At 42.1% G+C, this 12,048-nt stretch overlaps 1 protein-coding gene across 13 annotated transcripts; it reads left to right on the forward strand.

Annotated features, from left to right (window-relative positions):
* The first annotated feature begins 137 nt into the window (after window positions 1-137).
* Window positions 138-11,427, forward strand: tpm1 (tropomyosin 1 (alpha)). 13 transcript variants are annotated; one of them, XM_034534727.1, is made up of 10 exons: window positions 143-395; window positions 759-884; window positions 1,066-1,191; window positions 4,182-4,315; window positions 4,674-4,791; window positions 5,794-5,864; window positions 6,659-6,734; window positions 6,968-7,030; window positions 7,154-7,223; window positions 10,602-11,427. In XM_034534727.1, exons 1-10 carry the CDS (start codon window positions 282-284, stop codon window positions 10,682-10,684), a joined length of 981 nt encoding a protein of 326 aa, XP_034390618.1. In that variant the 5' UTR covers window positions 143-281; the 3' UTR covers window positions 10,685-11,427. The 13 variants fall into 13 exon arrangements, with proteins under 13 accessions (XP_034390621.1, XP_034390619.1, XP_034390622.1 ...); XM_034534730.1 differs by lacking the exons at window positions 759-884; window positions 6,659-6,734; window positions 10,602-11,427 and adding exons at window positions 6,081-6,156; window positions 7,732-10,592 and having other exon boundaries at window positions 138-395; XM_034534728.1 differs by lacking the exons at window positions 759-884; window positions 10,602-11,427 and adding an exon at window positions 7,732-10,592 and having other exon boundaries at window positions 139-395.
* Window positions 11,428-12,048: the final 621 nt, after the last annotated feature.

Below are 12,048 nucleotides of genomic sequence, written 5' to 3' on the forward strand. Positions count from 1 at the left end.
TAAAGGCGTATCAAAAGTCAAATGTTCGGGAGCAACGAATCGCAGAGCAGAGCCTTAAAAAAACGCCCGGGCACCCACACACGCCCCCTCCGAAAAAGTATTGGATGTCCAAAGGAATCCAGTCACCCCCCCTTGAAAGTACATATTTGACAGGGTACAGTCAGGCAGGGCCTGTACTCCAGCTTCGTGTTCAGTTCGGCACAGACGCCCTAAACGCTCTCCCACTCCCTTCTTGGTTTTCATTTGGACGTTTTGTTGGTGCCGAACAGCAATAAGCAGCCATGGACGCCATCAAGAAGAAGATGCAGATGCTCAAGCTCGACAAGGAGAATGCCTTGGACAGAGCTGAGCAGGCTGAGGGAGACAAGAAAGCAGCAGAGGACAGAAGCAAACAGGTCGGCTGATGTGTTTTTCTTTGGTGGAAAATCCCCAAAATCCATAGAAAAAAGCAGGAATACAAGTAGCAGTGTAAAGCAGCGGTCCTTTAAATGGATCGCCTCCTAAATACGGACTAATTACTTCCATGGATAAACCCAAATAAGGATTAAATTAAGAATAGTCCATCCTTCTTGAATTTGTGGATGCTATAAATCCTCCTCTCAACAGTTTTGGTGATTTAAATATAGTCTAGAAAAGGATGTTGATCATTTAGAAAATGTAAATTTGAGAGAAATATGTTTGATAATAAATTCAATAATCGCATGTTAATGTTCACATTGTGTTTAACTTCATGATGTTTTGTTTATATGCATGTATAGTTAGAGGACGATATAAGAGAGTTGGAAAAGAAATTGCGCATTACTGAAGACGAAAGAGATAAAGTGTTTGAGGAGTTCCAAACTGCTGAGGAAAAGATGCTGACCGCTGAGGAGGTCGCCACCAAGGTATCTGATCCGGACGTGCATGAGCCTATATTCCCTAACTTTTCTTCTCTCTTTCCCCTTCTCCTGTCCTCTCCCGTCCTGTCCTGTTTGTCTCTCTGTACGCGCTCTTGCGCCTGTGCGCGTTCACGCAACTCTTCGCTGATCACCTCTGAAACCGTTTGGGCACTGAAACTCACCTCAGCTTGAGGACGATTTGTTAGCTCTGCAGAAGAAGCTGAAGGGAACTGAGGATGAGTTGGACAAGTACTCCGAGGCTCTTAAAGACGCCCAGGAGAAACTTGAGCTGGCTGAGAAGAAAGCCGCAGATGTAAGTAAGAAAGGGGTTCACAATGGCACCATTCCTACACCACGCTTCTTCACACCTTCACTCTTCACCGGGACTGGGGGGCAGCGACACCTGATGCTCATTCACATTTGAGCATCATAGTCCAAATGGACTTTTCATTGAACTATCGCTTTATGTTAAAGGGCCAAATGCACAATCACGTACTCAAGTCTGCCCAAAGAAAGTCAGATTGGCTGTGTGACTGCAACACTCATTATGTATTTAAAATCAAATCAATCCATAGGACAACTCATAACATGTATATCCTATATTGTCTATGTGTTTTAGGCCTTGGTGTGTTCAGTCTGACAGGTCTTAGGCGGAATAAGTGTTTTTCAGAGTGAGCAGTAGCGTGGCCTGGTGCGCAGTGGTCCAAAGAGCGCAGGGAGCAAGCGCCTGGATAAATATAGCCCACTTCTTTATATGGTCAAGATAGAGCTCATACTGCGGGCTGTGCTCTGTGCTAACCACAGGGGGGAAACGCTGTGAAGAAATGAATGGTTTAAAATATATTCCCTTCGGATGAATACATGACAACTAAATGATGTCAATCATTTACATGTATACATGTTAAAAGGTCGCCACATGCTTTGGAGAAAATACACTTCAGGTCCTCAGAAACTGTTTTTCACGACAAAGAATCCCGTGAATGCCCGAGTTACTGTGACTGTCTGACGCAGCCGTCAATCAGGGGAATCAATTTGTAGTGTGGTTTATAAGTGGCCTCCAGGATAACCCGTTGTAAAAAAAAATCCTTTAATTGGATTCCTCCAGGGAGTTAGGCATTAGTGACTACTGTATCGTCGAGTGAATTGTAGCCTGCCCTGTCATACTTGATGCTGTTTCTTTTCCTGTTGGCACATATAAGGCTGTGGTTTTTACTTAATATTTCTATAGGGAGGTTTAAGTATGGCTGCCGTGCTCAAACGAGTTTAACTACTTAGTGTTTTCTAGCCTTGATTTCCCCCTTTCATATACTTGAAGGGTTTTCTGTGATATTTGCAAAGTTTAAAACGTAGTCTGTGATTACTGATTTGGCCTGTAGTCGGCGGAAGTATTTTACTGCCATATGTACTACTCACAGTTGACCAGCAGATGGCGCTGTGGTCTGTTAGATAGCTACAAGCGGGCTAATTACAGTGTATTGGCTGGGTGTGTTCTTGTCACTAAAAATGCATTGTTACTTTGCATCAATTCAATTTCACATTTGATTATTTTATGGGGAAATCCGGAATAACTCCACAGTAAAAAGCTTTGCACAAGCATTACAAATAGTTAATTTTCAGATCTATTTTGAAATGAGTAGTACTTCCTGGACAAATGACAGGCATCGCAAGGAGCGTCTCCAGAAAGCCTGCGCACCGCTCAGCTTGTCTTCACGCAGCTTTCGGCACAATCAAGGACGTCATCTCGAGCCCTGACAATTGTGCTGCAGCTCTGAGCGCAGCCTTTAAAAAAACCCACCAAAAAACATAGTTGTAGACCAAACAATGGCCGGAGCTGCATCGCTCGAGGCAGTCAAACGAAAGATCAAATTTTTACAAGATCAGGCCAACGGTGCTGAAGAAAAAGCCGAGACATTACAGAAGGAGTTGCTTGCGGAGAAGAAAGCCAGGGAACAAGTAAGCTTCTACTTCTTCTTTTACCGCGCGTGCAGCCAGACAGGTGCAGCTCATTAACAATATTACGCGTCCTCCTCGTGTAGCCTTCCCTGTGAATATGTGTACCGCTGGATTAAAGGCGACACTGTGACATAGCGGGATTTGTGTCTCTTACGGCGCTGCTCGCTGAGCTCTACACGGCTCCACGCAGAGCCGCCACCACAGTAGCCGACTCCACCGACGGTTTGATAGCCTGCTGCTCTCGGCTAAGCGCTTCTAATTGGTAACGTTAGGCCACCGGCGCCCAATGCATATCACTGGGGGAACCAGTGCGTTGCATTGGTGCGGTGACTCGTCTCCCAGTACATCTCCTTTTGGTGCACTTTGCTGCTACCGCTCCTCTTCAACCTGCTTTCCAATAACTTCCGTTCATTCTGCTCTGCAGGCACACCGACCGCAGGTTGAACATTTGAATACATGCTGTTCAGCAACCAGGAAGTTACAATATAATGTGTGGCAACATTTCAGGTGGTGGTCCGCTCTTTGACTTGCCCTTATAAGGGCAATAGGTAGCTACAAACGAGTGGTTTCCCTTCGTGTTCACATAGCGGCGGTTATCTAGACGGGAAATAAATCTTTCTGCAGCGGCTTATGCAGTCTGAGCCTATCTCAGGCTTTATGTTAATCACCCGTGAGGTGTTTTAAAGGGAGTTAGAAGCATTGCTTCAGTTTATAGGTTATTAGTACTCCCTTGTTACTTCACAACCTGAGATGCACTTTGGTCCACCACTGCTCACTCAGACGGGAACCAGTCAAACCACTGGTAGCTGCTGCCTGCTCTCAGAGCTAGTCTCAAACCTGCTGAACAGACGTCATAAAGCAGAAGTAACGCTCCATGTTTGAATCATCATAGGAAAGGTCTGCTCTTTTCCAAGTCCCTATTAATGCATAGTGACTTTTCTCTGAAGATACCAGATCGTGTTACCAATTGAATCTATATGAATCCAGGGAGTCTCCTCCTTGTAAATGTGTGCCATGAGAGCTGTCATGTGCAGTTTAATTGTTTCGCTGTGACTTGAGCCTAGTTAATGTTCTCTCAGGGGTCTAGTAATGAGGCAGGGCATTCAACCTTCTGTCATTATAAATAGTCAATTAGGAGCACTGGTACAAGGAAGGCTTTTCCCAACAGGTTGCATACAGAAACGGTGATTACAGTCACCCACCTGGCATAAGACAAAACAAAAACAATCCACCACCTACTGTTCATTCTTTGGGCTGACTTGTACGGATGTGCTAGCGTAATTTTCAGGTAGTCTGTGAAAGATGTCGACCTCTAAACTTTCTCCTTGCTTGCTCCTCTTCTCTCCCTAGGCTGAGTCAGATGTCGCTTCACTTAACAGACGTATCCAGCTGGTTGAGGAGGAGTTGGATCGCGCTCAGGAGCGTCTGGCAACTGCCCTGACCAAGCTGGAGGAGGCTGAGAAGGCAGCTGATGAGAGCGAGAGGTGGGTTCTCATGAGCAGCATCAACTCAGACCTCTGATCTCGCCCTCTCGCTGCAGAGACCAGGTGGCGAGCTGTGTTTCTGTCTCTCCGTATGGGGTACAAGCAGAGCCTCTGTGCTGCAGAGCCGGATGCCACGCAGCTCACACTAGCTGTGTCAGATAGTGCACTTATTTCTTAACATCCCCAAATTCTGTATTTTATCACTTTTTCCTGTCAGAAAGCAGTTAGCCGTTCACTTTGGAATGACATATTAAAGATTTACCAGCCACCACTACTGTGCAGTAGACCTGTGTGTCCTCGGAGAGACTAAAGGCTGCGGATCTCTAACATCTCTTGATATGTTTGTTCTCTCACACAGAGGCATGAAGGTCATTGAGAACAGGGCCATGAAGGACGAGGAGAAGATGGAGCTGCAGGAGATCCAGCTGAAGGAGGCTAAGCACATCGCTGAGGAGGCTGACCGCAAATATGAGGAGGCGAGTTTTTCAGCCACTGGCTGTCACCCCAAAAGACTTCTGCAGCATCAAACACACAGTTACTCATTTACTGCAACCAGTAGTTGGGTGACAGATATGTTACCTGTATTGATAATAGGTTGATTTCTAAGATATTTGTTTAATAATATCTTAATCTTTGAATTGGATCCTACTTTTTATGTGTTTTTTGGTTTAATAAGGATGCATTTTACCCAATTATGACAAAACCTTTGAAGTTTTACTCCAAAATCACCATTCACATGGGTTCTTTTCTTAAAAGTATGAGATAACCCTTTGTTTTACATAAACCTTTTTATAAGCATGTAATACATTATTTATAAATACTATAATATAAGCACATATAAGAATGTATTAATGCATTTACCAACAACTATAACACCTGTGGACACCCATTCGTGGTGGCTGGTGTATGATAACATAGTAAAACACAATCGTAATCCGTGGTGGAATTTAACTAAATATATTTACTCAAGTACAGTACCTAAGTACACATTTGAGTATATTCATTTTTACATTACTTTCTCCTTCACTACATACATATACAATTAGAGCTGAAACGAGTTTGTTAATTGATGAGTTGATGATATTCAATTGAGAGACTATTGAGTACTTTTACCTTTTTGATACTTTAAGTACATTTTCCTGATTATACTATTACACTTTTACTGAAGTAACATTTTCAATGGAGCATTTTTTACAGAGCTGTATTGGTACTTTCACTCAAGTAAAAGGTACTCCATTACAAATAGTTGTAATTTTATGAAATGTGTCTTCCTAGAATAAGTTATAGTTGTTGACAAATACTGTGCATTAGTGTGTTATAAACATTCGTTATAAGTTTATGCCATGCTTATGAATTCTTAATGACAAGTGTAGTTTTAAAATATTAGAGGGCTACACTTTTAGGGAAGAACCTGAAACACACCCTAGTTGTGTAAGTCATTTGTTGCTTTGTAACACTTTATTGTGCTACACCTAAAGGTGGCCCGTAAGCTGGTCATCATTGAGGGTGACCTGGAGCGTACAGAGGAGCGCGCTGAGCTGAATGAGGGGTAAGATATTTCACCTTCACATGCACTAAAGCTGCACTTACATGTGCACGGGCACTGGCATTTTAACAGTTGAGCTTTGAGCACTAATACTAAGTATAAGACTTGTTTCTATTTGAACAGTGTGCTCTGTGTTCATACTGTATGTGTTCATTATTTGCATGCTCTCTGTGGTTTGAATGGTTTTGGCTTGCACACGTACGGCGCACCCATAAACAGACGGGCTCGGAGAGCGGACGATGAGCTCAGGGTTTTGGAGCAAAGCATGAAATCACTAAACTCCTCAGTCACAAAGGTACTACAAACAACAACTAACACACATCTTTGAATGGCTCCTCCAACTGCCATTCATGCTGTTAAGTGTCCCCTCTGCTTTGCTTGCTGCACTTGTTCTTTTTCCTCTTTTATGCTCTTATATTCGGGGTCGTTAGACTCTTTCGCGTCTCTAACATGGCAGAGACTGTGCAAGAATAACACCTCACATTTAAGAGAAAGCATGATATTTAGATGCGGAAATACTTTTAACCAAATTAACAATTGAATTTCAACGCACTACTCTTTGTGTGATTACAAGATTCACATTTCTATTCTCACAATCCTGCACTGTTAAGTCACTTTTAAGGTACTTGGGGTTCCCTCCCTGTTCCATCCCTGTAGTTCTTATTTATCTTGTTTCCTCTCCCTCTTTCTTCCTGGTTTGTGTCCACCTCTGGTTCGGTCCATCCTCGCTCCCCTCCTTTTCCTCTACCCCCTCCTTCTTATCCTTCACAACTTCCTCCCCTCATCTAAAACACCAGCAAATGCTCTGAGCTTGAGGAAGAGTTGAAAACTGTGACCAACAACCTGAAGTCACTGGAGGCCCAGGCTGAGAAGGTAAGTGCAGCCATCTGGCCAAGTGCATGCTGTCAAACCCCTCAGCTCCCAGTTAGACTGGGTGGATTGGGAGCAGAGGAGCCTTGGGGAGCCGAATGTCTTCATTTCAGTTTTATTTCGTAATCATTCACATCTGTAAAAAAATTATAGAAATGTGTTTGCATGCACCAGAACATTCAGAGTTTGACTCCATGCCCACATGTTTGACACCTGTCATTGTTTTTGTCCCACAGTACTCCCAGAAGGAGGACAAATACGAGGAGGAGATCAAGGTCCTCACTGACAAGCTGAAGGAGGTAGAGTTTCACAAGGCCTTAGCGGGGGTCGCAGGCTGACTCCGGGATAATCTATACACGTCATAGGTGCTATATCACACTTTGAGTGTTGGACTTACTCTTACTTCTGTCTCTGTAACACAGGCTGAGACTCGTGCTGAGTTTGCTGAGAGATCAGTAGCCAAGCTTGAGAAGACCATTGATGACTTGGAAGGTATGATTTGTTTGTCCCTCACTCCAGAATGCTTTTCTGGTTATTTTGAAATGGTTAAAAAAAAAAATCTCTTTAGCCTATTATTTGCTTTGCTCTTGAACTCTATTTCCGCTTCCCTCTTAATGCCATTATGGCTCTTTTCTTTTTCTATTAAGTTTAGTTTATTTGTTTTTCAGTCTCAAGGTGGCTTTGATTCATATCAGAGGTATCAGGCCTACATGTTGACTTAGTGTTCAAGGAGTCATGCTGAAGGCTGAGTGAAGGATATGGTTCATTTCTTAATGGCACTGAGGGATTTCCTGACCTTTTGTTGCACTTCCATCATTTTCTGGTGTAACTTTTGTTTTCCCTTTTTTCTCCTGTTTTCAATTATTTTTTTCTGTCACCTCTTCCTATCTTTCTCTCTCTCGTCAATATTCTGGATGCTTCACCCTTCACCTCCTTGCCATGTGTTCCTTCACCTTCGCCCCCACCTGCCCCTCCCCCTGCACCCCTGGCCAACCAATAGATGAGTTGTATGCCCAGAAACTGAAGTACAAGGCCATCAGCGAGGAGCTGGACCACGCCCTCAACGACATGACTTCCATGTAATTGTCAACTTGCTGCGCCTGCTTGTTCCGCCGCCCCCCTCTCTTTCCCTGCACCTCTGTTTTCCTGTACACCAGCTACCTCACCTTCATCCCCTCCCTTATATTTCTTTTTCGCCGTTATAACAAGTACATCCAACCCTTGTATCTGTCCCTACACTTAAAAATGGCTATGCAGCTATGTTTTTATAGTCTTAAAGTCGAATGTCTTAAAACAGACCTTGTGGTATTTGAAGTCCACAAGCAATAATAACAACTCTCTCTGGTTTACGCGGCACACTTTATTAGTGTGGCTATGATACTGGATGCCCTTTTGTATCATTGATGTTTGAAGAATACTGTAAACTGGACTTGAGTAATATTATGCATTGCTGATTTTGTCAGTCTATGCATTTCTTTTTTTATAAATTCATTTCTAAATACTAAATATTTTCACAAGATATTTTGACATTCTGGCAATGCATGGAAGTTGTCTATTGAATTTGTTTCAATGAATCCGATTCTAACTCAAGGTTATGAGTGTTTCGTCTTTCCTCTTCTACTAACATGGTCTACTTCTGTCCAGAAGAAAGGCCCCCTGAGTGTTGCGAGATCCCCTTTTTTGTTCCGTCGTTGCACCCGTTGAAGGTTAACTTTCACAGTTTACCTTCACTGTCATTGAGTCCCCAGTTTTGCTAACTTAGTGTTGTCCCCCAACATTTCTGTGGGAGGTGGACAAAGCGCACAGTATCCACCTGGTAAAGCGGTGCTCCTTGTGTGTTACCAGAAAGGTCTTGATGTAAATCTGAGGAAGGAGTTGGTCCGACCTCCAGATTGTGTTTGCTAGTGTGTGCTGTCCTTCACAATGCCCTGCCATTGTGAAGTCTGGTTGTGTAGTGCCGTGCCGTGACTCCTGTGGTTCTGGTGGATTGTGGTGCGCATCTCAAATTCCCGTAGGTCCCCCGCCCGACCCCCTGGTTCACTGTACTTCTTCTCTCCCACGCAGATAAATATTTCACACCTCATCAAAGACGCCTCCTGCCGGCTGAGCGGCATCTGTCCGCTCTCTCCAGCCATCTCTCAATTTTCCCATCCCTCTCTGTCTTTGCTTTCCTTTCCTCATGTTTTCATCCTCATGTCGAAGTTAATTGCATCTCATCACTTGTACAGACTCTTAGCATCTTTCTGCATTGTGTAAAAAAAAATAAACGTCCTTCCTTCTATGCAAGCTGTATCTCTTTACTCTGTCCTTTTTTTTCTTTTTAATTTATTTATTTTCAAGTGGCTGAAAAAACAAAACAAGTAGCCTTGATTTTAAGTTCTTATCTTCCTTTTTTTTCCCCGCATCTCAACAAGCCAGTAGTTGAGCTTCACCCAGCTTTTCTTTGTTCTTGTTCTTTTCTTCAAATATTGTTCTGTCAACCTGATATGAGCAATATCTCAGTGGTGTCATGAGCACAGAAACCTAGAACAACTACAGGTACTTGACTGAAAGCTGAGCCAAGTTGTCTTCTCTGATTTTCAACATGTAGTACTGTGACAGGAGGAGCAGAGTGGAAGACTTTAGAAGTGTAGGGAATTAGTGTTGGATTGTTATCGGGATTGTGGTGAAGTAGAAGAGTAAAGGTTGTTATGGTGGAGTACAGAACAGTATGTAAGATTTGTTGAGCCTCATCTGGTTGCTGGAAAAATTGGAGTAAACTGCTATCGGTGATTATTAGACATGGCCTTTGTATGCTACACGGTATCCTGTCATATATTTGAATAAAAAAACAATCACATATTCTGAGTTTTTTCTGTTTTTTATTTAAGTTGTCACCCGTAACTCCAGAGCGAGAAGCAGAAATAAGCAATTTTCTGGTGTTTTTGAGATTACGTTGTCAGCCCACAACAAACTGGTTGATCAGTTTGGATATTGATCAGCCATATTTTAGCAGATGATAAGATGCACTTGATAGAGGATGGTATGACCAAATGTCAGATACACATGTAGTTTAGCATTTGATTTCCCCCACATTATCTTAACATTTAAAGGCGCCATTTGACCTTTTCACCTTGTCCGGCTCAATTTGCGCCTGTGTTTTCACTCTACACACAAAACACCCTCTCAAAAACCAGAACATCAAAACACTGTTTGATTATGTTATTTAATGGCTATTCAGATACTATCCGTGTGTTTTTATAAAGATTAAAAAAAGTAACCGATGGCCTGTTCTGGAGAAGGTAGGTGTCAACAGGCCTTTTCTCTTTTCCTCTGATTTCCTGTCCTCTCTCTGTTTTTTCTACTTGCTTTCTGACTGCAAAGATCGCCTCCACCATCAACTTCAGACAAACCGCCTTCTCACTAACGAACTGCGCGTGGCCTTGAATGAGGACTAAATTGTGTGAATGTTTTCCGTGTTTGTTTGTGACAATCTGATCCAGAGCAAGATCCAAAGTTCTTCCGTTTGCATTGTCCATGTACGATGCCCGCACTGCTTGAAATCTGTGTTGCTGTGTAGTTGACGTTTGGTAAAAATCAGGGATTAACTCAAATGTATAATGTATAGTCCTGCAATCTAGTATTATGATATAATACAATATTTTTTTTATGGATTGTTGTGTTTGTAACCTGTTTGCATGGTGGCTTGCACATCATAATATGACCTTGTTTACTCAATGTGTTGCTCTTGTTTTCTGTCCATGAAGTGTAGGTAAACCGTTTTCGTGACTGACCTGAGTGATGCAGCCAGCTTGATTATTAATGCAGGCTAACCACTCACTTGTGCTTGCTTGTGTGAGATTATAACTTCTCCATTTGATGTTCTAACAGAGAAACTGTCACAAGCGAAGGAAGAGAACCTCGATATGCACCAGATGCTGGACCAGACTCTAATGGAACTGAATAATTTGTGAAGGCACGGTCTGACCTCACACGCACTGTGGTTTTGGCTTTTTGTACATGCACCTTGCTTAGATAAACCCCTCTTCTCATACCTTGCCCATGGTGGAGATGAAACGACCAAATGCATTTCCTATTTCACCGTCCTGCCTTCAGCGGAACGTGACCAAGGAGCAAAGATAAGGGGAAATACAGCTTAACCATTCCCTTTGAAGCCTAAACTGAGAAACAATATTGTTTTTTGCAAGCCAGTTTTAATCTTATAACGATGTCTGCCTTTTTGCAATCCTTGAGATATTTTTTTTTCATTTGGTAAAGTAACATTTGTAAGATTGTTTTCTACTGCGTTGAAGCGATCTGGTACGTTCCATTCCATCTAGATTATGCACATAGAAGGACAACATGGAGAAATGTTGAACCTGAATTCTGTAAGACAAATTATGTTTAAATATATATATATATATATATATATATATGCCCTCCTCCCAGAAGCGTTCCTTAAAAGTTATAGTATAAACTGTCATCATGTATACTGGTGCTACTGTATTGTTAAGCAATAACAGAAAATGCTAATACATTACAGTATATTTTGATTATTTAAAACCACGGTTCAACATTTGTTCATCTTGTCTATGAACTATGACTTCAGTCATCTGGCTGTGCATTGTTTTAGCATTGTATTAATGTAGATGTCTCAAGTGTTTATTATATCTGAAATGTAAAAATTATTAAAATTAAAAGCACGTTTTGAAAGGTTTCTTGTGATGTGTGTGTATATATAGCCTTTTGTCTATCTAGGGATTATCTAAATTAATAGCCTTTATATATTTGTGGGTGATTGAATCAAACCTGATGCAATGCCAAGGAAAATAAAACTTTATTTTCAGCAGACAATAAATTAAGGATGGGGTAAAGTTAATATGGGTAAGACATTTCTGGGAGTTCTTTTTGACTCATGTTTGACATGGGCAGACCATCTCAGGAAAAATGAGGAAAAAAGAAATGCATGTGATTAGATGTGTGACTGCTAGGGAATGGGAAGCAAGTTGTTCCTCATTGAAAACGATGTATGTGGCCTTGATCAAATCGGTGTTGGATTACGGTAATATATCTTATTGGCTCAGCAGCCAAATCTCTTATTGGGAAAGTTGATGTGATTCATGCATATAAAACATTGCTAACAACCGTCCTGCAGGGAGAAATGCTGCAGGATTTAAAGAGGATGCAAACTATTGGGCTGAAAAGGAGTGAAGATCATGAGTGTCTGGGAGATTGACATTGCTAAATAGTTTACCCAGCTCCATGGAGCTTGTGAGGCCTGATATCGACTGGTATTTGTTAGAGGTCAAAAGGAAAGGAAAAGTGGATTTTGTGCATT

This window comes from Cyclopterus lumpus, chromosome 6 (assembly GCF_009769545.1).
Source record: "Cyclopterus lumpus isolate fCycLum1 chromosome 6, fCycLum1.pri, whole genome shotgun sequence".
Classification (NCBI taxonomy): domain Eukaryota; kingdom Metazoa; phylum Chordata; class Actinopteri; order Perciformes; family Cyclopteridae; genus Cyclopterus; species Cyclopterus lumpus.

What these genes read in the sequence shown, in the direction of transcription:
- tpm1 (XM_034534727.1), top strand. Translation starts at nt 282, where the DNA reads ATGGACGCCATCAAGAAGAAGATGCAGATGCTCAAGCTCGACAAGGAG. An exon ending in CTGAGGAGGTCGCCACCAAG is followed by an intron (nt 885 to 1,065) that starts GTATCTGATCCG and finishes AACTCACCTCAG; the next exon opens with CTTGAGGACGATTTGTTAGC. An exon ending in CTGACCGCAAATATGAGGAG is followed by an intron (nt 4,792 to 5,793) that starts GCGAGTTTTTCA and finishes CTACACCTAAAG; the next exon opens with GTGGCCCGTAAGCTGGTCAT.